The sequence below is a fragment of the Pagrus major genome, chromosome 15, assembly GCF_040436345.1.
Source record: "Pagrus major chromosome 15, Pma_NU_1.0".
Classification (NCBI taxonomy): Eukaryota; Metazoa; Chordata; class Actinopteri; order Spariformes; family Sparidae; genus Pagrus; species Pagrus major.
The window spans coordinates 18009316-18035850 of NC_133229.1; the positions used below are offsets into that span (position 1 = coordinate 18009316).

The 26535-nt window shown below is 41.5% G+C and overlaps 1 protein-coding gene across 1 annotated transcript; it reads left to right on the top strand.

Moving 5' to 3' along the window:
- The first annotated feature begins 10330 nt into the window (after positions 1-10330).
- On the top strand, positions 10331-19491 carry ogfrl1 (opioid growth factor receptor-like 1). The gene is made up of 7 exons (XM_073481321.1): positions 10331-10600; positions 12651-12737; positions 12881-12959; positions 13235-13313; positions 14577-14643; positions 14940-15085; positions 15879-19491. The coding sequence occupies exons 1-7, from the start codon at positions 10415-10417 to the stop codon at positions 16426-16428; spliced, it is 1194 nt and encodes a 397-aa protein (XP_073337422.1). The 5' UTR covers positions 10331-10414; the 3' UTR covers positions 16429-19491.
- The last annotated feature ends 7044 nt before the right edge of the window (positions 19492-26535 follow it).

The following is a 26535-nucleotide window of genomic DNA, read 5'->3' on the forward strand; positions in this document are numbered from 1 at the left end:
GTTGTCTTCCTTGTGTAACAACCACCATTGCTGATGAAAATCTATCTAAGTGACAGAAATGCTCATGGATGTGGTAATGGTTAAAAGTTAAACCAACTGTCTTTTCCCGGTAGTTATGGCGACAGACGACCAATTAAAGGCACCGTTAACTTGAATACAAAAACAGATTTCTCTGGGTTTTAATATTGTTGGAAACATTTGGGATAATGTAAGTACACAACTCAACAAAATATACAACAAAGATGTAGTCCTTTTAAAAACATTTTAATGCAAAAAATGTTACATTATTATTTTTAATGTATTCCTTTAAATTAAGATCTTTAAATCATCACCTTCAGTATATTTTTCCTTGTCCCTGCAACACCCTGAAGGGGACACTTGTTTGTGATTTATTCTGTATTCCACTGAGAGTAAATGTACAATATTCCTGGAAAGAAACATTTAATAACAAACAAATGACCTATGTACCATACTCACACCATGTGTAAAGACCCTACATGGGGACATCATGAGGTTTGGTAATAAAGGGTTCAACACGTGTTACAGAAGCCATTTTTCACAGTAAATAACCTTGAGTGTGTTTAGCTTGTGAATGAGTGGGCGGAGGAAGAAGGCAACTAGCTGGGCAGTAGAAGAGCTGCTGTCCACCCAGAGTGGGAGGTTGATTGATTTGAAACATTATGCACAACTGCAGACGGCCGAAGAGATGTCTGCTTTGTCTCAAATATAATGAGACTAGATGACACACACAAAATACTTCTGAAAAATTTCTGCAATGTGTCTTTCCAGAAATCACGACCAGGTTAGTCAAGATACTCCACAGACCTTGCTGTGAGCAGTTTCATGTAGGAACTATTTTCTTTCCATCTCACCGCGCACAAGGAAGCGTGCATCTATGTAACTAACATATCTAACGTTACAGCTTAATGTTTCCATCCCTCTCTGTCATGAACACGAGGCGCTCGTCTGTGAGTAGATGCATGTTTCATTCATGTTTGGGGGTGTAGTTTGGTAGCCATGTAGAGGGTAGAAATCTCAACGGCTGAAAAAATTAGCACCTCAAACCAAAACAAGATGGATAAACAGAACTACAGGTAAGAGGAAAAACATGTAGTTTTAATTTTGGGGTGAACGGTTCCTTTAAATATCCAGCTCCCTACATCAAGGTTGATGCTACAGCTCCCCTTATCCTCCCTTCATACATAACAGCAGTCAGCAGCTGTCAGGGGATGTCGCTGGAGTCCCTTGTGCCGGTGAGGACTTAAGTCTCCTCTCTGGGTGAATCCTCAGGTTTTATCTCTGCCAGCAAGACAAACAGCAGCACTCGCAGCACCCGTCGCAGCAAGTCAAAAGGCCGGTCGTGAATTAGCTGAGCGATTGAATTCCAGTGATAGGCCGGACATAAACACGTTTTGTCTCTGTGACGTCAAAGCCACAATAATCTTCATCTTTCATTTTGAGCCACTCGAGAACATCTAAGGACATAATCAAATAATGTAATTGTCACATGAACAGTCATGTATTGACCTTTACTTTGCCATTGAGTTACTCGAGCACAGCATCCACACTGTTTTTCTGTTTATTCCTTAATAACCACCAGAATCATGTAATGGATCGTTCCTTTTTTACCAGGTGTTTGTTTGCGTGGAAAAGTGTTTATGACTTTCCTCTTTGTTAATTACGAGAATCTGGTTTCAGATTGACACATCATTAGTGGACTAAACTTTTTATTTTGCGGCTTTTAGAGAAAATGGTATTCACTGATACTTCGAAATTCCTCTAATGAGATTTATTAATGATTAATGCTCAATTGTATTATTTATAGAGTGTGCTGTGGACCAAATTCCCCAGAATCATATCTATACCCATACGGTGCTTTGTAGGTTTACTATGAAGACAAACAGGCTACAGTATATTGAAAAGTGGAGCGGGACATAACCAAAATGTAAGATACTGTCACTCACTTTTCTCACATTTCAACTAAATCTTCTGCGAACACTGCAGCCAGGGTTTTGAGCGGTTAAAGCCTTCAGGGCAAATCAAAGAAAAGAGAAGCACATAACAGAAATTTCACCAAGAGAAAATCAAAGGTTACTGATGTCACATTGCTGGACTGGACACGCCGTTTGATTGGCAGGTGACCTCTGGCAGTCCCAGTGACAAAATACACTGTGGGAATGAGGTCATGACACCAAAGATGGAACCAAAAAATAAAATAAATAAATAAAAGAAGAAGGAATCATCTCACAGATACCCTCTCTGAACTGTGCTTTCAATCTGTTCCCCACGTTTACTCCATTTGGCTTTCTGCTATCATAAAGAGTCAGCACATGCACACACACACACACACACACTCAGAGGTACTGTATGGTCATTATGGTTGATGGTTGGTTTCTCAGCGTCAGCTCAGGTAGCTAACATGCTGTTAATGGCAGCGACACACCCAAGTTGATCCTAGGGGAGACATAACAGCTTTTAACACACATAGATGCACATGCACACACACACACACACAATTGCACCATAGGCAGGGAACATTGAGCTGCCCCATTTCAACAAGAGGCCTTTTCTCAGCAGGATGCTGTGTCTTTGCTGGCAGCTACAGCTGGAGGACCAGTCTCATGTGTGACTGTGGATGTGTGTGCCTCTATACATTATCAACCTCCCCCGGTCACCCGCCTCCTCTTGTTGTCATCTACATTTACCTATATAGATGAAAACACAAACACACACACACACACACAGAGTGGGGAGGGGCTGGCGATGATGAGACAGTCTGACAGTATTATATTGAAAACACTGCCCTCTGGTGGTCAGATTAGTTAAGCACAGCAGAAAAGAAAAGAGGATCACTCACTCTGAGAGGCTGAATCTCAACTCACAACAACAAATTTGGCCTTTGGCATCCATTTATTAATTTGTTTTTGCTCCCCAAGTACAAGTAAAATATGCAGAAATAAGTGGGGTTTATTTACGCACACAAAATGATTTGTTTCATAAAACTGCACATTTTTAGAGCGGCCTTTTATTGCGACCAGTCCAAGGCACACCTGTGCACTCATCAGGCTGTTTAATCAGCATCATATGTCACAGCTGTCAGCTGGATGGAGCATCTTGGCAAAGGAGAAGTGCTCACTAACACAGATTTTTATCAAAGTTCTGACATGATTCTTTTGTGTGCAATAAAAAGTCTTAAATCTTTTACTTGAACTTGAGAAAAAATGGTAACAAAAAGAGAAGTGTCGCATTTATTTTTAATTTTGTGTAGATAGAATTCTGTTGCTGCATCAGCACATACAAATACATCCTCTTATTGCACTTCCTTTAAATAAAATAGCTCTGAAGTTTATTCCTCATTTTGTTGGTGCCCTAATTTCTCTTAATTGAAAAGTCTATACAGCATATTTATGTTTAACAGGCTGGCATTTTATAGATAGTTGATGAGGAGCTGAAACAGTTTGTTCGTTTTAAATCAGAAACTATTTTGTTCAAGTGTATATCAATCAAACAAAGAACAAAGAAAATGACGTAAGTAGTGAGGGATCATAGGAATTGTTGTCTTCTCTGACAACCAGCTACCATTACTGATGGAAATCTACATGACTCAGGCAGAAACATTTATGGATGATGTAGTGTTTTAAAGTTTTTTTTCATGTTTTCTTTCTTTTTATACTTTTTGATAGTAAATTGAAATTGTGTTGTGGTTCAGCAAAACAAGCAATTTAAAGGTGTAATATGTAAGAATATGCTTTATTAACATTCTTAAATCAACTTAAATTATCAACTGAATGTGAAGAAATAACAGTTTTGACATCATGTCAAAGACATCTATGTATTTGGTTGCATAGATATTCACTGAAGTTACCATGCTAACCAGCTAGCACCTAGCCACTTTGTACCTTAAGAGGGGGGAGTCCGATGATAAACAACACCAACACTCCCGGTGCTTGAAGCTCCCAGTCTGGACAGAGTCAGCCAATAAGATTGCTTGCTTGCTGTACAGTTAACTAAGCATACAAGCTAACAGCAGCTAGCAGCAGTCAGCGGCTATGTTTAGAGTTGTTTGGAGGTACGTTTCTAATTCTTACATATAGCACCTTTAAGATGTCACCTGGGGCATTTTGTGACTCTGAAAATGTCATAATCTTCAGACATTTTATAGACCAAACAATGAAGTGATTGATTGAGAGACTAACGAGCAGATTAGCTAATATTCATTGGTTGTAACCCTGCTAGATTAACACTGTGTGGCAGTGTAAGTGTATAATATCACTCGACAGCATGAGAGTCATTATTTTCCAATAAACAGGCTCAGGTGTTGTGTTTCCACAACACATTAGAGGAAACTGGTTGGACTGAAAGCAATAAAAGGCTCACTGATGAAAAAAAGAGTCCTCTGTGACTCACACAATGTTGGGGCAATAAGCGTATGTAAACAAAGAAATGCAGCAGTGAAGTCTCCCCGTTGGTTTGGTGCCGGGACTTATGGCTCATATTTAGATGAAATACTGATCCCATCACAGATTGTTCCTCAATCCTCCGATACAGAAAAGATCACCTGCTGTATGACTGTAATGTTCCTTGGAACAACCAAATGTTTTCACCCCTGACTGTCTGTCTGCTGCTGTGCCTTTACTAAACAGTTTTCCTCAACACCGTTCAAAAGGATTTCTCTGTATCTCTCTGTAACAATGTTGATTTGATCATAGTAGTCATCTGATCCTGGGTTTTCCACCGTTAACAATAACTCATTTGTGGTTGTGAGAGTTCTGCTGTTGTCAGAACTGGTAGTTGGGAAGTCCGAGCTGGATGCTAAATGTTGCATTCACTTCCATTTTATAGAAAATCCAACCCAGCATGAGACCAATGGACAATTATGAAGCACTGTAGGAGTTTCAGCTTTCTTAAATGTTATTGAAGTTGTTTCTCGGTTAATCACTGTTTTGTAATGAATTACCATTAATGTTACAGAGGTCACGCTAACTGCTGATGGTGCAACTACTTCAGTTCCTATGAGTGGTTACTAGACCGAGACTATAATGTTGATACTGCAGTATCAACTCTCAATGGCCTCATTCCTCAGTTTCACTTGGTTTTTGGTTTCGACACCACACATTTTTTTTCACTGGAATGATGACTTTATTCTGACCTCCGTGAGTCACTTTCATCGCAGCAGCCGCCAGAGCTGAGGGGGCAAGGGGCACCTTTTGATCGGAGTCGCATCAATGTCACAGGTGTCGTTCACGTTGCCAAGAGCTCTAGTTTCCCCTCCAGGTAGCTCCTCTTTCCAGTGTCAGGGTGGTCGACCTACAGCCTTAACCAAACCAAAAATGCCTATTAGGGTTGTACTTGACATTTGAAGGTTGATACTAATATTACGTGCAGTGAAGTCATTTGTAACTAGTGGTGATAGTCCAGTAGAACTGTATTTTTTAAAACGACACTTAAAGTTTAAACTAAAAAGCTTATGACGACATGAAGGCCAACACAAATACCAGTGGTGAAACAAGCACTCAGAGCATTTCAGTAAAAGTTATATAACTACAATGTTAAAATTAAAGGTTCTGCCTTTAAAATCCTACCTAGGTAAAAACAGATTTACTTTATTATTAGCAAAATAATTTTAAAGCAAAAGTAAAAGAATGTTTTAATTCAAACAATTGTCCTCTATGACTGATCTATTATTATATGACGTTACTGACACGCTGGTCTGCATGTAGCAGTAGAAGGTGTATCGCTGTAGAAGGTCGAGGTGGAGCTGGTTTTAACTACTGTATATACAGTTCACTGGTTTGATCCTGTGGTTCTCAACCAAGACATCAGGCCACTCCAAAGAGACGAGATACATCTGAAGGGTGTGGGATGATTGATGGGAGGAGAAAGAAGAAAACAACAAATTATTTTAAGAACTTTTTTCTAATCTTTTTCAGCCTTAAAAAGTTGTATCAATGAAACTGTGAGACTTCTTGAGGCAAATGTCTTGTCTGAATTGTTAACAGCACGACATGTTTCAAGGAGCACAAACCAGATGCTGTTTTATGGATGAGGTCACATGCCATAAAAGTTGTGAATCACTGGTTTAATCCTTCATAATATGTTGTATTTTATGTCAAATGTATTTTGTATGTTTTCAAGTCTTATTCTGAAAAGTAACTAGTACTTTAGCTGTATGTCTAATGAAATGTTATGGAGTAAAGAGTACAATATTTTAATCTGAAGTTAAGTATAAGATATTCTGAAGGACAGTAGAAGTACCTCAAAATTGTACTTAAGTAATTTGACCTGGTATTTGTATTTACAACAGTGGTGTTGCACTCAGAAACTGTGGTGGTGGTGTGTGGGGTGGGTTACCGTAACCTCCTCTTGTCCCGGTGTCACGTGACGCAGCTCTGGTACTGATGCTGCTGTTACCGGGACCCTGTATAGGGAGTGATTAATGCCACACAGCACCAAATCACACAAAATGCCAATTTCTACATAGTGTTGCTTTATGCAAGCTTTTGCCGTGACAGTATCATGCTGAAATATGTTGACAGGTGGCCTTAATTCAGAAGAGAATTTTGTTGATAAATTTAAATCATTTATCAGGAAAAACAAATATTCAAATGCTGTACGTCGTCCCTTTAGTTTGGTTTAGAACCATTATGATAAAATCAATCAATGAAATTGTGAAGGATGTTGTACAGTCCAAGCTATGTTTTGACATTGATAATCTCAGAGAGGTGGGAGGGTAGGGGTCAGTAGTGGTGGTGGTGGTGGTGTGGGTTACCGTAACCTCTTCTTGTCCCGGTGTCACGTGACGCAGCTCTGGTACTGATGCTGCTGTTACCGGGACCCTGTATAGGGAGTGATTAATGCCACACAGCAGCAGCATGAGGAGAAGCGAGGGCCCATCAACAACACTGTGGACTGTAAAATACTGCGTAACAAATAGGATCAGCGCCTTCAGAGTGACAAAAGGTAATGAGCAATAAATGTTATACATATACCAGCTAGAAAACAACCACAAATCATATGAATATTGCTTTATATAGACATGCTGTAGTGTTGTTAATGTGTTATACATTTTTGTTGTACATTCTGTTTTTCGTTTCACCATAGGAAACACCATTTCCGGTTTGGTGGAAATGAGACATCTCGCCTACATTCGATCTTTGGCGAGAGTTGCACATGCGCATTACTTAACAGGCAGGATGTAGCCAATCAGAGGCAGGGTAGGGCGGGTCATCCCGAGGAAGGTAGTGTGATCTAAAATAACACCACTACAGCAGTAGAAACTGCATATCTGCTGACTGGAGTGTATATATTTTATAATAAATGTTTAAAAATGTATATTTGTGTAACGCATATTATTATACGCATTTATATGACATAGTGACACACATACGTTACGGAAGTAAAGGCTCGACTCCAAACCAGGCACTTCAGGCAGTGCGGGAGCAGGACCTTTTATATGCACAAAAATGTTACATAACGCAATAGAGGAAAGGCAAAAACCCCAAAATCATAATATGACCTCTTTAATGTCTTAATAGAAAAAAAGGTTTCTAGAATGCATTTTTTGTATGTAACTAAAATGATTTGAATGAGGAGCTGTATCACTAAAACAAACAACAACAAAGTGTAAATTATCAACTTTTTTTTCTCATTGCATTTTGTGTTTTATTTTCAATGCAAACACTCAAAAAAGATGTTATTTTTTTGGCTGATGGTATTACGGTGGGCCTTGCAGACTCAGATCAGGAACAGACACCCAGCCCAAGCTCTCTAAGAAGACGAGGAAAAACTCCCCATGAACCTGGGAAGGTGCACGGGAAGAAACCTCAGGAAAGGCAATTCAGAGAGAGATCCCCTCTCCTCGGACGGCTGGGTGTGTACGCACATTTGTTCTTGTATATTTGTGAGGAACAGGGTCATTTTTTTTTTTTATTATTATTGAAGAATTTCCTCTTCAATTAAAGTTGGTTAACCGGAGCACCCGGAGAAAACCAGTATGACTAATCCTCAAATATACAAGAACAAATGCATGTTTTTGAGTCAGTCTCTGTTCCTGAGTCTGGATCTGGGCACTAGAAGAGTTTTCTATACCACTTCTTCTTCTTCTTCTTCTTGTTGACCTGGCTCTCGAGATCTTCCAGCTTGGACTTCACGGAGCTCTCTTTCTCCTCCCACTCCTGCTCCTTTTCCTGGAGAGTCTTTTTGAGGCTGTCAGTGGCCTGAAGGAGGGATGACTTGACCTCCTGCCACTCCGTACGATGTCTCTCCAACTGCTGCTCTGTGTTTTTCAGAGCAGCCAGGAGGGTGTTGTTCTCCTGATCTCGCTTGCCAAGCTGAGCCACGTGAAGAGCTCTGGATTTCTCCGTCTCTTCCAGCAGGGAGGTTCTCTCCTGCTGCCAGCGGAGGCGCTCAGTTTCCAGCAGATCCTCTGCATTTTTCAGGGCAGATGAAATCTTCCTGGTCTCTGCGTTGCGTTCCTCCAGCTCGGCACGATGGGAAGCCTCGGTTCTTTCCAGAGTCTTCTCAGCGTCCTCCTTTCGTCTGACAAGAATGTTGTTGATCTTGCTCAGTTTGTCCTGCAGCCGGTAAACTTGATTCTTCTCAAATACAAGATCCTGCTCCAGCTCTTCGGCTTTTCTGCGAGCCTCAAACATCTCAGTGTTGCTGTCAGCCACAGAGCGCAGCTGCTTTTCCACTCGGACTTCTGATCTCATTGCCCCCACTTCCTTTTGAAGGTCCTCCTTCTCTGCATTCGCCTTCTCCAGTTGGAGTTGAAGGTCCTTACTACTGGAGGTCTGCTGCTCAAGGCTAGTCTGAGTGTTCAACAGCGTCTCGGAGATGGTTTGGAGCTGTGATTTCAGATCCTCTATCTCGTTGCGTGAAGAGACATTGGCCTGAGCCTTATCCAGCTGGGCTTTCAGGAAACATATCTTCCTTTGCATCTGCTCTCTCTCACCGCTCCACATGTTGGATGTCTCCTTTTCTTGGAGCTGATCGAGTATAGCAGTCAGGGAGTCCTCTCGGATTTCCAAGTTGACTCTGCCCGCCGTTCTAGTCGGTCTGAGCATCGCCATTCTGTCCATCAGCTGACACCTTATGCGTTCTTCAAGGGAACTGAGGCGGACAGCAAATGAAGGTTTATCCTTGGTGGACTTGTTTTCCATGACTTCCAGAGTTGTCTTCTCCTGGACCTCAGTGTATTTTGTCCTCTGTCTCCTTTGTTTTCTCTGTGTACTTTCCATGGTAACAGTTAAATTTGTGTCTGAACCAAACTTGGGTTTGAGCACAAATGGCAGGAAATGGACAGATCCTCTACCTATAACACTTCAACACTCTAGAACTGGCTTTGATCCTGTGCTTACTATTGGATACCAGCTTATGTTTGAATTTTGAAAGGAAATGGACAGATCCTCTACCCTTTAACATTTCAACACTCTAGAACTGGCTTTGATCCTGTGGTTGCAATTGGATACCAGTTTGTTTGAATTCATGAAGGAAGTGATTTCTAAGATGGATGACAATTCCACATTTGTATTAAAACACATTTTTTTTGTTTGTATTAAAAATAACCAGCAGCACAAAATGCATTTGTGCTGCTGGTTAACATTAAACCTCAGTTCGTGTGCAACATATCCCAAAATGTACGGCGCAAGCATGGCAACAAACACACACACTGTACAATAGAGGCTCGGGTTTTACAAAAAATATATATTACAATGCACTGTGCATCATTTTGGGTTGATTCAACTTAAAAGTTCAATTGCTGCCTTAAATATTTGAGCTAATTTAGTTTGAATAGTTAGCTTGGGATATGAATACAGGTTTGCGTAAAATCTCAAGTATAAATTCCTGCGTACTTCATTAAACTTGCTGAACTGGACTCTGCTTCATGAAATCTAGTTGAGAGGCCAAAGTTTTTCAAGGACGGCTGGTATTTGACACTAAATAACAAAAGCCAGTGTACAGAAAGATGAATTAAATCTGTTATATGAGTATACGTGTGTCCACTGGACAATCAGCAGACAGTATGCAGCATTAGCACTGAAGCTCTGCATTTGATAAACAATTGAAATATACTGTATTTGTACTTGTATTGATCCGTAACAATAAACATACAATATTTATAAGAGGAAACAGGTGTGCAATAGTAGAAATACTTAAGACAATTAACAGGCGTCTCCTTCAGGTAAATATTCAGTGACTGTAGCTTTAAGAGCGCTTCCCGCTGCTCTGTGGCACTAATCACCTCTCATACCGAAACACGCATCATCGCTGCTTATCTGGAAATTCCCCCTTTTCTGCCATTTAAAAGCTCCGCTCTGAGGACAATGTGACAAACCTAAATACGAGGGCTTTGAGCAAAATGATGTAGTGATTTGTGCAAAGAAGTACAAGAGAGGTGTTGCATGTTTTTTAAATGGGAAATCTGTTGGGCAGCTGGCGTTTCAAGGAGCCGAGCACCGTTGAGGAATGCGACTCGACGTGGGGGTCGGACTCAGAGAGCGACGAGCCGGCGGCTGAAGATGACAGCGGCATCTCCGACTCCGTCAGCCCGGCGGAGAGCGAGCGGGCCGCCGGAGACCCGGGAGACACGTCCCCGCAGGTACACCGAGGGTCATGTAGTATGCCTGTGATGAGACAATGCGGGGTGGGGGGGTTGGGGCTGGTGATAAGGGACACGATGCGGTAACATGTGTGCCACCGGCAGCGCACTGTATTGACAAGGCCAGGACACGGAAGGGCAGCCCACTAGCCCCGATACACGCTGTCACGTTGAGGCGAGCGTTCCGCCAAACTCCATTCAAAAATGTGTCAATTTTAGTGTGAACGTGGGTTTTATGCAAAGATTTCCACTCACTTCATGGTGTGAACTTTACTCAGTCGTTGAGATACACTCTGGCATTATATCCGCCAAACAGTAATGTACTTCACTGCAATGGTCCTCCTGTGACAGCACTTGTACCAAGGTGTACTACACAGGACAGTGAAGGGTTGTACAGGCAGCTGGCAGTGAGCTGACTGGGAAAGTGTCTAATTTTACATAACGTGACATAAATTGCTGCTTGGTGGATTAAACACCAAAGAAATATTCAAAATATCCCAACTCATTTAACATTAACTGCATGATGATGTGGTACTGATATATCTCACATGTGGCATTATTTACCACTTACTAGGGATAATTATGTTAACTCATTATTGAAGGTAATTACTCCCTATATTGCTTTTCCAGTTGAAATTACACAATGTGCCTGCTGGTTCATGAAAGAAATAAAACATTTTCTATTAGGTTACAGCTTCATGATTATTGTCCCCGTGCCCTGAATGATCACAATAGTTGTAATTCGGCTGCTTCACACTGTTTCACATTAATGAAACCAGTAGGTTATAACAGGGCTGTTTGAGAAACTGTAATCTGCTGGATCACTCTTTGATAGATTGTTTCAGATTGGTTCAATCAGACTCCTTAATTGTTTTTTCTGTGTTTTGGTTATGATTAAACCACAGCTTGGTGTTGGACTTTGCATATTGGACTGTGGTTTAACTCTCAAAGACGTTGAACACTTTTTGTGGCGGCTGACTGACCTGTATATATTTAGTTTGCCGTACATCATTATGAGAACGTTAAGTTTCAGTCTGGCTCATTTCAAGTCCCAATTTTACATTCGCTTTGTCTGAGAATGGATAAATTTACCAGAATTAAAGAAAAAAAAATGTGTTTTTTTACTCTAAACTCAGAAAGGATCGTAGGTAGTTAATTTTCTTTTTATTTAAAAAGTTGAACTTGGATATTTCAGACTTCCATATGAATTTTTGTCTTCTTCTGACCTTTTCTAGGCAAGTTACAGCCATTTATTATAATAAATTTCTCTGTGTTCTTCAGTGAAAAATCCGATATTTCATTTACTAACCATGTAGCTATTTTCAGAGAGTAAATAGAAAGGTTATTTTATCATAACTGAGAAGATTGGTGCAAAAGTGACTCTTTTCAGAGAAATATATTATCCATTGGACGTGAACAACAAAAGCAGGTTGGCTAAAACCGCTGCTCGTTGGCTCACTGGAACAAACTATGTGGGTTTCCTCGATGAATCAATGCTGCAGAATAGAAAAAAAATAGTATAATAACTGTAAAAAATAGTTATCACATTCACTGTAGGGGTCCTGAATGGCCTGAGTCTTTGAGGGTTAAGGTGAAACTCAGGGAACACTCAAACATGTCTATAAAAAGACACAAAATCAAGAAACATCACACAGTAAACAGCTCGAGGTATTGGGTGCACAATATGATACCGAGATAGTTAGATTTAACAGGATTAGGCTTAGTGCAAGCCTTTTCTGACCAGTGGAAGTTAGCATGACCCAGATTTAATTTGAGAATCAGATCTAGTTTCTAGCGTCCTTTTGTAGCGATTGCACGGCAGCACTGATGTGAATTGTCCTCTTTTGCCAGAAAGAAATGGATGATGACAGCACTCGACCTCAAAAGCAAAGTCGGTGCTTTTAATTCAGCTGAATGGTGGATGAGTGGGACGCTGCATCTGTTAAAAACACTGGATGTTTTTGTTTCAGATCTGCATTTGAACAGAGACAATTTTTTGCTTTTTCTTTCTTTCTTTTTTTCTTTCTTTCTGACTGTCTTTCTTTCTCAGCTGACTGAATCCCCAGAGTCTCTTCCAAAGATGAAGAGGAGTTTTTACGCTGCCAGGGACCTCTACAAATACCGTCATAGCTACCCGGTACATGCGCAAACACACACACACAAACAAAACATTATGTATTGTGGTGGCCTAGATATCCACAAATGTAGCTATACAATGCGCAGTCGCTGTCTCAATGTTGTCGACACCCAGTGTGATCTCTTTGTTGTGTTTTTGTGCAGAACTTCAGAAAGTCCCGGCAACCCAACGAGTACCGCAACCTGCGCTTCTACATGAACAAGATCCCTCTAGTGCCTGATGGTGAGATCACACGCACACACACACACGCGTGCTCTATACATGCAGACCTCCTGCCACTGTGGAGAGACCCGATGTTGGCTTTGGGCTTAACGAGTTGTGCTTGGCTAAAGGTCATGTTTGACTGGGAAAGACCAGAAGATTAGTGGACTGATCCAATGTTTAAACAAGCTTACACACACACACACGCACTTGCACGCACGCACACACATGTTACACATACATACATACACACTTGAAATGTGTGTGGCAGCTAATTAGTCCCTGTCTCTCCTCAGGTATCTATATAGAGGAGATTCTGACTAAGTGGAGAGGCGACTATGACAAACTGGAGCACAATCACACCTACATTCAGTGGTGAGACAACCCATCTGTCTATTTTCATTTGTCTCGAATGTGATAGCACAAACTCCTCGTAATTGGCAGTGACTGACATGTCGAAGCTTGTTTTTTTTTTCTTTCTGTCCAGTTGTCAAACAGATGTCACTAGAAAAAGTGTGAGGATTTAAATCAGCTGTGCTTCCTGATTGTAAAATGTGGGGCATCTTAGAATTGGAATGGATTTGAAAATAAGTACTCGCTAAGCCTGGTCCTCTTTAGTTCCTGTCGCTACACCTGTTTAGCTTTTGCTTCTTACATAGGACACAGGCAGTTAACAATGACGAAGGGGGCAGATTTACCATTTTCAAAACAACGGGTCCTCAGGTCAGACAGAGGTAGACAATAGCCATGGAGAGAAGATGTTGACGGCTGAAAAGAGGACTGTCGGCATCAGATTTTGTTAGCTGCAGCTACTGTAGCTAGCCAATTAAGCTAACGTCAGCTCCATGAGTTGGTTTAAAACACTCTCTCCAGTTTACTTTTTAATATTTCCAGCAGACTTATTTTGTAAAAGGGTCTTGAAAATACACAAGATGGATACATACATGATATTGTGCTAAAGACTGAGGCTAAAGCTTCATGTCTAAGGCAAAAAGACAACAACACCACCAATTGATGATCCCCGTAGAAGACGTTGAAATGAGTTATAAGAAACAACATTGTTGTTTTGCGTTGTCGAGTTAGTTAGTGCTGGCATTACCACAATGATGAGGAGAAATGTAAAGTCAGACTATTACTTACTTATTACGAGCATAACCAAAAATTCAATAGGACAAGACAGAGATGCTAACTGTGATAGCATCCAGGTCCAGCTTCTACACAGTGGATGTGCTACTTGTGATGTAATGTTATATAGTTTGTAGTTAATGATGTGTTCCTCAACATTGAAAGTAATGCTACTATTGTAGCTGGCAAGCTAGTTGGCTGGACATGCTAACATTTGTAGCTTACATGAGAGCAGACAAACACACACAATGAATCCATCTCTTACGATATTTGGTTTTGGTTTTGTGAAGACAAAAAAAAAAGAGAGTATCTTTCCTTCTGCAGCTTCAAGCTTGATAAGCCTGCCATGTCTAGTCAGTTAGCTAATGGACGTATGACTGGAACTGTATAAGGTAGCAATAGTGGTATTAGCTTTGTTTATTTTCCGTTGACAACAACAGCAGCTGTTGTGCAGTCAAATAATCTACATTACTGAGTAAACTAATGTGTTTGAATCTTTTTCCCGTGTGGCAGGCTGTTCCCATTAAGAGAACAAGGGCTCAACTTCTACGCACATGAACTGACTCAGGACGAGATCAAAGTAAGACACAAAATAAGACGTATAGACTCTACGCACCATGTTTGCAAGCGCGTTAATGTCTGAGCTTCCTGCTGCATGTCTCATTTGTTTGCACTTCCTCATAGTAAGTATTTAACATTGTTGATTGAGTACATCTATCATTCAGCCAGTGACTGAGACGAGAGTACATTAACACATAGATGTTACGTCCCTCTTACAACCTCTGACGACCATCTAAACATTAAAAAAAAGCCAAACAGAAACATGGTGTTGTCCCCGTGTCCCGGTCTCTCATCTGCTGTGTTTACTCCTGTCAGGAATTCCAAAGCACTCGGGAAGCTAAGCGGAGATTCCTGGCAGCCTATTCCCTGATGTTGGACTTCTATGGCATCAAACTGCTGGATAAGAGCGGGAATGTTGCTCGGGCTTCCAACTGGCAGGAGCGCTTCCAGCACCTCAATGAGTAAGCACGTAAACACATCGTGCAGCAGCTTCGTGGTATCAAATTGTTGCTAGAATTCGTGTGAACTTCTGGCTGGGTTGCCGATTTCTGCTTTTGTGTCCTTTAGCAAGGCAATTATTCTAAATCCATTGCAACTTAATTGTTCTTCTATCAGCAGCCAAATGTGAAACAACATGTTTGAAGCCAACAAACAGATGGTTAAAGGGCAATTTAAAGGTTGATTTGTTTTTCTTTCGCGTTCGATTTGAATGGTTTCATGGCCTGAGAGAAGTCATTGCCTTTTCTTGCCATAGAAACCACCTGAATGTCTCACGTTGGGGTGTTTACCAGTGGTATTACACAGCATGGTCTCAGTGCTATTACTATAACCTCCTCAAGTCTTAAACCACCTCTAAACCCAAAGTATCTGATGCTAATTGTTACCATTATCCCAACCACATGAAAAACAACACATTCTCCACCATAAAGCAGCTGCTCAGTATAATTTTATTCCCTCCTTTTGCTTTTAACGTCCCATCAGATACACACGATGTCTTTTGCATCTGGTGCAATGTGGTTTCTAGACTCCTCTCAGGCCAAACGACCATCGGAGACAAAAGTATTTTTGCTAATGAAGGTTCTGTATTGTCCAGAGACCAGAAGATCAGAATACAAGTTGAATGCTACACAGAGTCGTGCAGCATTGATTTTTACATTACGTTTTTTTGCTAAAAATGTATATGTCTGATCTGGTTTAGTTGTTTTAACCCTCTTCATCCCAGTAAACCTTTTCACCTCGCTTTGTTCTTCCCAGGTCGCAGCACAACTACCTGCGGATCACTCGCATCTTGAAATCCTTGGGGGAGCTCGGCTATGAGGCCTTCAAGGCCCCACTGGTTCGTCTGTTCCTGGAGGAGTCGCTGTGCCAAAACACCATTCCCAACATGCAGCACAGCGTCCTGGAGTACTACGTCTACACCATCCGCCTGCCAGCCACCCGCAGACGCCTGCTCCGCTACGCCCGCCAGCACTACAGGCCTGCCCACGCCTTCCTCTGGGGCCCGCCACCTAAAAGGCGAGGGGGAGCTGTCGGAGGCGGCGTAGGTGCTGGAAGCAGTGGGATCAGAGCACCTGCTCCAACACCGGAGCGACAGAGGAGGGGGGAGGAGAGCCCCAACTCCACCTCGGCAAGTAGCGGGATTATTGTGTCTTCCCATGATGCCATGATGTGCCAGGACCTGGCTGGAGGAGGGCTGAAGGGCTGCACAGGACTCGGCTCCAGTATGGCCGGACTGGAGGGAGCACTCATGATGGCGGGAGCTCGAGGAGAGAGGAACCAGTACAATGAGATGGTTCCTTTGTAGGGAGAAGGGTTTGATTGTTACCAAGTTTTGCAGACAGAAAACAAAAGGACTGTTTTTAAAAATTAAGCGGTTCAATTGTAAAGAAAACATCATCGTTTATCCCAGAACTTTATTCTTAGCAGAGTTAGGAAGTTTCTGGGCAACCCCATAGGACACTGACACTTAGGGTCAAGACAGTAACAGTAGAACACATTCATACAATGTGACGGTCATTAGAATCAGTTCAGGTTAAGGGCTTACCATTAACAATGTGTTGTTATTCTTTGCTGATCTGTTTCACTGTATTGAACAGGGGGCGGGACTGGGGTGACTGGGCAGGTGGGAGGTCATATCCTGAGTCAGGCTAAACAAACTCGCCTTGGATCAAATCCCAAAACCATCCAAATCAATAGAAACCCAAACATGCGTTGTAAGGCTTTTCCTCATCAGGGCTATGATTATGAAACAACTCAAACAAAAGATTGCCTTATTTTTGGGTCTGGAGCTATGGCAGAGTGAAACGTGGTTACTGAACCTAAGGTGTCTCACGATTGGCGTATTGGTCTTGCGATGGTTTTGGGAAACAAAGTCCTGCTTACTCATCAAACACTGCAGCTGGAGCTCCACTGAGCAACAAGCTGGGCTGTATTCACTCTCAACAGGCTTTCTAACGATCATAATGTGAAGAAGGAGATCAGGGAGAATTTGTTTTCTATTTTTAAGAAACCCAAAAGAGAGGATAAGTGACAATGGCAGGGGTTGGCTATCTTGTCAAAGCAATACTTTGAAACCATGTTTTTTGAGATTTGAATTTGTCACTTTGCAGGCACAATGCAATATTTATCTGCTCTGCAATTTTACTCCACAAGTTAAAGGTAGCTGTTCCCTACGATAACTGTATATAACTACTGAGCAAAAAACAGGATTTGTTAGTGACTTGATATCTGTAAGAAACAGTGAGGAATAGAGGCTTTTTGGTGACATCACAGCTCTCCTGTAAACAATCACTGGCACAACAAAGGCCTACTGGACAAGTGGCAAGGTGCTAAGATGGCTAAATATAGCACATAGCAATAGGTCAAGATTCATGTTGACCTGTGACCCATCAAACTCTCTTTCTTTGCCCTATTGGCAACAATATCAACGTTTAAGCTGGATATCTAGCCAAGAGGCTAATTTATGATGAATAGTATCCCTGCTAGTTTCTTCCATTTTGCATTAAAAAAAGCAGCCAACAATAGGCTTGTTTCCTGGCTAATGGGGCTTCATTTTATAAAGACTATTCTTTAGTTACAAACAAAAATTATTTCACATGAATTTCTCACAGTCAATCACCAAAAAAGAAGTAGGCTGAAGCCCACGGCACGCAACAATTGAGAGTAGATTTTACAAATTCCTCCCACTTGAGGCACGACTTGGTCTGTTTTGACTGAATATTGAACTCCAACAATTTAATCTTCCCATATTTGATTTAGCTCAGATTTCGAATAAAACACGTTGACATTTTAGACAAAATCATTCAAGTGGAGTGAATAAGTAGTGAAAAACAGAACACAACCATACTTTTTTCTGCTGTCATAGCCAATATGGTTGCCACAGAGTGCATTGTGTCCCTAAAAGCCCTCTATTCTTGATGACTGGATGTGGACTGTGACTGAAGTTATGTGCTCAAACAGGTGACGTGTGGTGTGTTGCACTTTTTTGACAATCTGTGTCTTCCTGTCCAAAGCGCTGTAGGTTTCTCCAAATTGTTGACCGAGACAGAACTACATATATAATCTACAAATGGTCAGGAACTTATCGCGTCGTGAACATGATTGTTCTCACATTTTCTAACCTTGCAATAACTTGCCAATAATAATTAGTTTTTAACCGAGCTAAACAGTGTAAGTGATGATACTCTTGATTTTATCCCTCTGAATGTGACAATTATAAAGTTTGTGGGAGAGCAGCTGCTGATATTTCTGTCAGATATTCAATATTTGAAGAATTTGTTCATTTACGTGCCAAAAAATATTCCACAAAAATAATATTTCCCCCAGAACTGTTCTCTAATGAGGGTGCAGGAGTGAGTTAATGAGCATGTTTAATGCTACAGTAATTTAACACTGCGCTGACAACCAGACTAATTATTTTTTAGGGTCAGCAGCTGCTCGAGAAAGCAAAGCTGCTGATTTTATACTCACCTCCGAGATGTTGTTAACATCATATCATGACACTCGTCATATCAGAGGTCGGAAGCGTCACCATACTTGTGTTTAATTTGAATAAATACGATATAAGTGTGTATTGGTCTGTCCATTCAGCCAATAAGGACTTTGCAGAGGCAGGTTAAGGTCATAATGTTTAATTCTAGGTATCATTTCAAACAGACATTTGAGTTCCTGCTTACAATAGACAGATACGTGTGAAATTAAAAGCCATTTGAGGTGTAAGACAGCGGTGATGCATACGATCGGGATGTAAACACTCCTTCCTGACTCTGTCAGCTGCTCTTCCTGTAGGATGACGCCTTGTTTATCATTAGCTGACGAGGTCTCTGCATTGCTCCCCAGCCAAGTGTATCTGATATAATTGTAAAAATAACTTTTCAGGTGAATTGTGTGATAACATGGGCTCAAGTATATGATTTCTTAGTATACTGTATGTGTACATATATACGTGTGAGTGTGTGTGAGTGTGTGTGTGTGTCTAATATTCTTAAGTGCCTTTTTTTGTATTTTTTATGTTTATCTGTATGCTGTAAGGAGTGTCTTACCCAACTGATTTCCTGTACATCCTGTTTTTTGTACAGCATTTTGATATTGACATTATTGTTTGCATTACAGTCATATACAGTATGAGTATTAATGTACAGTAACAGCAGGAATAAATCCCATAAGACTCGGTTTAGAGGAGAGGTTAATACTATATAATACTTGAAATTGTTTGTACCTGGCCTGTTGATTAAAATGTGATTGTTCCATAGAATATTGACTATGCCAGTGTTTCCTCCAGTGTTAGATGGGCCTCAATAACTGGACATTTGCCCGAAAATGTGAAATTTGCCACACTTGACTCAAATAAAAATGGGGATGTGGATTAAGATTTTTGTCATCTGGAAGTGTTGTATGTATGTGTGGCTATACATTTTATTTTAAAGGGGCTCTGTGGAACATCTGTGTTGTGCTGGAAGCAGGTTGTCAGTTTCCATTAGCGTACTCTACTTCTAAAATAACATTAGCATCCACAGGCTTGTATAGGCAACCGAGACAGACATCATGTTACAATCTGCTCACATATGGCCCATAAAAAAGTGGTTAATACATGTAAATTACTACAAATTGTCACATAGAGCCCCTTTAAAGTTTGTGAGCACCAATTTTCCAGGTGCAGAGCTGCTCTGGAAGCAGGAATAATCTCAGTGCTTGAGGTAAATCTCAGCGGTGGGAGCAAAAAAAACAGTTTGTCTGCCAAAGGCTGAACAGATATCACTTAAATAAGCTCACAGTGGAGGATTAGACATGCGAAAGGATTCACTTTCAGATACTTAATATAACTGAGATTATCTGTCTGACTTCTGAAACATCGCTGACGTCAGAACCTCTAATCTGACTGGAACTAATGGAGCATTAATATGCACATCGATGCCGTACACGATACACCCCAAAACAAAGAAAAAAGGGCTCCATCAGAAAAAAATGAATGACAAGTGAATGTCATTATGTTAGACAGAAGCTCAGCATACTGTACAGGTAAGTGCAGTTTGATCTTCACAGTCAGAAGGGAGCACATAATGAATGACAAAGTAGGCAAATACACAATGAACAGCAGGTAAGTTGTCTATTTATGTGTAAGGAAACCTTTAATATCCCTTTACTGTAACTGTAGTGGGCATTCATCAAGCCCTGATGTTGGGCTGTCAGTAACTAACATGACCCTGGGAGGCAACTCCAGTCAAGCACAACATGCAGCTGCTCTGTATTGAAAAATGTAAAAAAAAAAAAACAGGAATTTACCGAAGAGCAGGTGAACTTCTACTAGTCCCGAGAGCCCTCTTCTAAGGCTCCTCTTAATCAGTTGCAATGCAATGCATTTTTATTGTGAGTACATAAAGATATAAATAACAATTATTCTACTGTTCAGTCTAATTAAATTAGGAAACGTGTTTATTTGACGCTGTGATGCTGAGAGGCAGTTAACCTAGGTTAGCATAAAGACTGGATGCATCATCACCTGTAACAGCTCTGAAATAACAATGTGTAATGAAGATGGTACGATGATAATGATGATGATGATGGCAACTTCATTGTGATGACAACAGCACATAGGTAGTCACTGATCTGGCCGGTTTTCACCACGAAATAGTGAAAACACAAACTGTCATTTTTCCAATTCTATTTGTCGTACGATTGAAGATGTGAAATGTTAGTGTTCAAATGTGTAAAAGCGACTGGAACTTTGTTATATACTGTATTTTGTTGAGTTGTGTACACTGTTCCCAGTGTTTCCAACAAGCAAAAAGTTAAAAAGTCATGTCCGAGCCCCCCTCCTCCTTTTGTACTTTCAGTCTTGGAGAGAAAGTGAATTAGCATGTTTCCCAAAATGTTAAGCTATTCCTTTAAAGCTACTAAATGTATCCTCATAATTCTATGCGCAATTGTAATCCTAGCACATAAATCACAACCTCAGTACATAACTTTTGCCATAGTTTCTCTCTTCTTCAGTCTCGCTCTGAAGTGATAAATGTGGTGTGAATACACGAGCGCAATAAATTAACACCTGTATCTGTACAATTGTCAGGTACACACAAATGTACCTGACAGTTGGAAGTTAACGCTTCAGTTTGTTTCAGTCTTTTCGACAAAGTGCTCACTTTGTAAATACATTTCCGAACTGGAGCGAAGGGACGGCACTCTTCTTGCATCATGGCTAGGTCAGATCATCACTACAGCTGCAGTCAGTGTTTATAGTTAGTATAGAATGAAAATCATTTACTCATCTTTGCTTACAGGCTGAATACATCAACATGTTTTCTCCTGATATCCAGGGTTTTTGCACTGGCAGATAAACCTGGTGTGAGCAGGCAGGTGATGCAGGAACAAATCCTCTCATCTTTGACAACAAAATTGCACTTTTCTGCTTGATTATTTCTGACACACCTCTACCACAACCTTCACCCCACTTCAGCACGGTCAATGTTACTGCAAGATGAGAGTACCAAGTGAAAGCTCCATGTGGCACCTATGGAAACATCTCAAGGGAGGGTGAGAGTGCAACAAATGCACTCTGAGCGTGGTTGTCAAGTATCCACATGTATGTTGGCTTGAAAGTTGCTGGAGTACACCCAGTGATTTTACTCATTAGATACCTTGACTACCTGACTCATGCTGCCTCTGCAAGTCTGCTGGATTTGTTTCTTCAGCCGACGTTATGAGATGCTGCAATACATTTTAAAGGCATATAAAGGCCATGTTGTGGAAATGACATCTACTTAATGTGTTGCAGAGATATCTGCTGAAGTAAGCGCATTAACAACCTAGCACCAGTCCAGCCATGTTCGCTGAAAGGCTACCTTTTCCTCCCAGTGGTCCAAAGCTCCTGTGCTAGCACCACCAAAATAAAGTGGTTTACTTATGACACAAGAATACAGCCAGTATCAATTATGCAGCAGTTGAATTTTGTTACATTTTACAACAATAAACCTGCAGCACTGTGTGGTACAAGCAAAAATAATGTTGCTGCAAATATCCACAGGGAGCCGTTTTTTGTAAGTGTTCCTGCCCGAACAGGAGCAAGAGAACTAATAAGAGGGAGATGTCAATCAAGCATCTTCACACAACAGGCTTATATAAAAGGGTCTATTGAGGAGGGCTTAAGTTAAAACTGAGGATAGCATGCCTTTCATTTAGCTATGTAGGCTAGCAAGCCTAGTGCTGCGTTCACATAATGTACAGACTGTAATTATGAGCAGCCAAGTGAAAAAATATATTCATGTCAGCCTCCTGGTTGTAGATCCAGGTTGTCAGAAATTCAACAGCTTTAATATTTCCTACTTGGCGAGAAGAACGGTGAAAGTGTGCACAAAACTCATGGCAAAATGGCTGCAAGCCAACACGGCTACATCCATACCAACACTAAAACCCTGTATTAGCACTGAACCCATTGATTCAGCTCTTTCAAGAAGAGCTACCCTGTTTGTTTATCATACTGCACCTTTAATTAGGTTATTTATCTTGTCTGACAGTCCCAAGAGGGTTTCAGTTAACCTTTTTTTCCTTTTCACTGTTCATGCTGACTGTGGAGTGCCTTTATGCACACCTAGTGTACATTACCTGGAGTTAATCTTCAAATACACCTTCATCACAAAACACAAAACAACAATTCACGGTTTTATTTCAGGCACTCAGGTGAATAGTGTCACATCACGCACTGTGCTGTAGCTGCAATAGTCATCAGCTTCTGTTACACTTGGATAAAACGTGTCATCAGCAGGATCCGTAACTGGAGGGTGATATCATGTCTCACCTGCGATCACAGCAGTTAACAGTTTTGCTTCGAAGCCTGCATTGATTACTTATGAGTGCAATTTGCATAAAACACTGTTAATTTACCCTTTCGTCGCGTGTTTGCATAAGACAGCTATGCAGTTATTAGGGCCCGAGCAGGGAACCTGCGAGGTCCCTATTGTTTTTCGAATGATTATTATTATTATTATTATTATTTTATTCCTTCGTCCAAAATGATCGCATTTTTCACTGCCTGAATGTGAATGAAAAGTCGATTTTATTTGGCAAAGTCATTAGGCTTGGCGAAAAATTTTATAATCTGTTGTTGTTGTGAACGTGCACCACTAGGTGGCGCTATTATCAAGAAAAGTACGTTTTGGCTAATAACTCCCTCATACTTTGTCGCACCTTCAAAAACCTTATATCCACGCGTTCAGTGAATTGTGCTGAATCTCCTGATATAGGGCAGGCCCATTTTTGCCTATCGTGTTTTTTCGCTAGCTCGCGAAATGTCGCAAACCTACATTTTCGAACTCCTCCCAGGCAATTTCACCAATTTGCACCAAACTTTGCACACAGCATCTGTGGACCCTCCTGACAAAAAGTTATTAAAAGAATTTTGATATTCCAAAGAATACTCAAGTTATTAAATAACAACTTCCTGTAGATTACAGTCAAAACAGGAAGTGTTGCATATCTCCACATTGGTTTGTCCAAATGACGTCAAACTCAGGATCCTACTTCCTCATGAGGTCCTAAGGCTCTGTGCTAAATTTTGGTTGATGACCACTAGGTGGCGCTCTTTAAATTGAACTATTTTATATCTCGACATCGGTTGGTCAGATTAACACAAAACTTGGTACACTCATTGCCACTGCCCTCCTGAGGATAGCTGACAAAGGGGTGACCGATCTGACACTAGGTGGCGCTTTGGTGGCAGTTTCTTTTTATATTTGGCACTGTGCCCACACCATAACACTTATGGATATCAAATTGACAGGGGTGGTATAGACCGGCCCCTGTAACTCACACACCAAAAATGACCAGCAGGTGGCGCTATCATCAACACAAACTGTTTTTGCCTAATAACTCCCATATACTTTGTCGCACATTCAAAAACCTTATATCCACGCGTTCAGTGAATCTTGCTGAATCTCCTGATATAGGCCACGCCCATTTGCGCCTAGCGTTTTTTTCCGCTAGCTCGCGAAATGTCGCAAACCTACTTTTTTGAACTCCTCCCAGGCAATTTCACCGATTTTCACCAAACTTTGCACACAGCATCAGTGGACCCTTCTGACAAAAAGTTCTTAAAAGAATTTTGATACGCCAAAGAACACTCAAGTTATTAAATAAGAACTTCCTGTGGACTCGAGTCAAAAGAGGAAGTGTTGCATATCTCCACATTGGTGTGTCCAAATGACATGAAACTCTGTATAGTATTTCCCCATGAGCCCCTAAGACTCTGTGCAAAATCTTGGCCCATGACCACTAGGTGGCGCTATTTAAATTGAAGTATTTTATATCTCGACATCGGTTGGTCAGATTAACACGAAACTTGGTACACTGATTGCCAATGGCCTCCTGAGGACAGCTGACGAAGGTGTTACCGATCTGACACTAGGTGGCGCTCTGGTGGCAGTTTCATTTTATAATTGGCACTGTGCCCACACCATAACACTTATGGATATGAAACTGATTGGGCCGGTATAGACTGGCATCTGTAACTCACACACCAAATATCACCAGCAGGTGGCGCTATTATCAACACAAAACCACTTTTTGGCTATCAGTTAAGACATGCGCGCACAATAACGGGGCAATGGGTCCGGGTAAGGAGCACGCCCCGACAGCAGCACGGCCCGACCCGCGTGGCCTGCGAGGGCCCGTTCATCGCTGCTTGCAGCTTTAATTTTCAGTTGTGTCCCGACAGGAGACAGATTACGCTGTTGGCAGGCATAAAAATATATAATATATTCATGTTAAATTACACTGTGACAGATGACGCCTGACAAAAGGACAGGAGAAATTAACAACAGCAGGGCTTACGCGCTGCGGAAAGCAGATATCCTGCCTGTAAATGCATTCACAAAAATGACATATCACAATGGCTGTCTTTGACAACCAGTTTTATTACATTTCTAATGTAGTTTTGAAGCATTGTTGATCATTATGTACACATTCAGTGCTGAAGCTTCTTACAGTCAATCATGTGATGCCTGCGCCTTCCACAGACAAGAAAAGAAAGAAATACGCTGATTCTTCAGTACAAAGGACACATGTGTTGCAACAGATCTGCCAGCTGAATAATAGGATTAAAGTTCTTAGTAAAGAGAGCCGGAGAGGCTGGAGGAGCCTTATATTATGGGAACGGCAAACTGACTGAAGAACTCGCTCGAACAAGTGTTTTCTGCACAAAGAAGTTGGAAAATAATAAGAGAGATACAATTAGAGCGCTTGCTGCCGTCAGGAGAGGACTTAAGCCGAAAGATGTGACGGCCAGAGTCTTCAAAGGAAATCGCTTGTGCTGTGGTGCGACTCATCTCGCTCCTACTCAACCTTTCTTCATTTTCCCCGTCAGTGACAGCATCGATCCTTCCGCTCTTCTTCGCTGCCGTTGGTAAGCCTTGATGAGAAAACACAAGACAGGAGAGATGAAGTGTCGAGCGGTTCTGAATGTCACGACAATAAGTACGATCTGCACATGGACACTGAAATTCCGAAATGAAAACGGAAATTCTACGTTTTTGTTTCGTCTGTATGATAAAAGATGGCTGCTTTTATGGTGAACACATGTAAAATTGAGCTTACACTAATACAGTACACTTACACGGTGTACAGTAAAGCCAGTCTAATAGACCAATATGTCGTAGGTCCAGTGTGTGGGTAATAGTAGCTGATTTAGTGAGATAGCAACCAACTGAACACCCCTCATCTCATCCTCCCCTCTGGTGGCCACAGAAAACATGAAAGACTCTCTAGATCCAGTGGCTTGTCTGTCCTTTCTGGGCTACTGTAGAAACATGGCGGTGCATCATAGCCGACTCCGTGGAAGAGGACCCGCTCCTTAGATTAAAGGCCAGTCCAATATTTACTCTCGTCCAGTCTCTTGCTCACAGTCACTCTCTCTTTTTCCTCTTCTGAGCTTCCTCCATCAACCTCCTCTTCGATCTTTTTGCCTCTGCCACGTTGTCCGTAGGGGCTGCTGATCCTGGTTCCGTTTGCCTGCTTACCTGGCTCCGGTTCTGGTGCCCACTCCAGCACCCGAACCTGATAACCTCCTACTCTCAGGGGTCCAAAGCTGCCGTGATAGCGGTGTGAACAAACACCGACACTTTCCGGCGATGCTCCGAGGACAGCCGGCCAGCAACCGACAACATGCTTCCAGGAAACTCCGTAAAACACAGAGTTGAGGCAGAGCAGCATCCTACCCGCTCATCCAAGTTACATAGCACAGGAACAAGCAACGGGCGGTGGAGTGGCTGAGCCGGCGACAGCACTGACTCCATTAAAAGCCATTGTACCATCAAAATGATGCTGAAGGTGTTATTTAAAGGAACAATAGTTGCATAGTGTTGCTTTAACTCTACCCGATACATCATGAAATATCAGTGATGAGGACTCTCCTTTGATAGAGCAC

Coding starts and splice junctions, on each gene's coding strand:
- ogfrl1 (XM_073481321.1), top strand. CDS start 10,415: ATGGGAAATCTGTTGGGCAGCTGGCGTTTCAAGGAGCCGAGCACCGTT. Junction 12,960..13,234: donor GATCCCTCTAGTGCCTGATG/GTGAGATCACAC, acceptor GTCTCTCCTCAG/GTATCTATATAGAGGAGATT. Junction 13,314..14,576: donor AATCACACCTACATTCAGTG/GTGAGACAACCC, acceptor CCCGTGTGGCAG/GCTGTTCCCATTAAGAGAAC.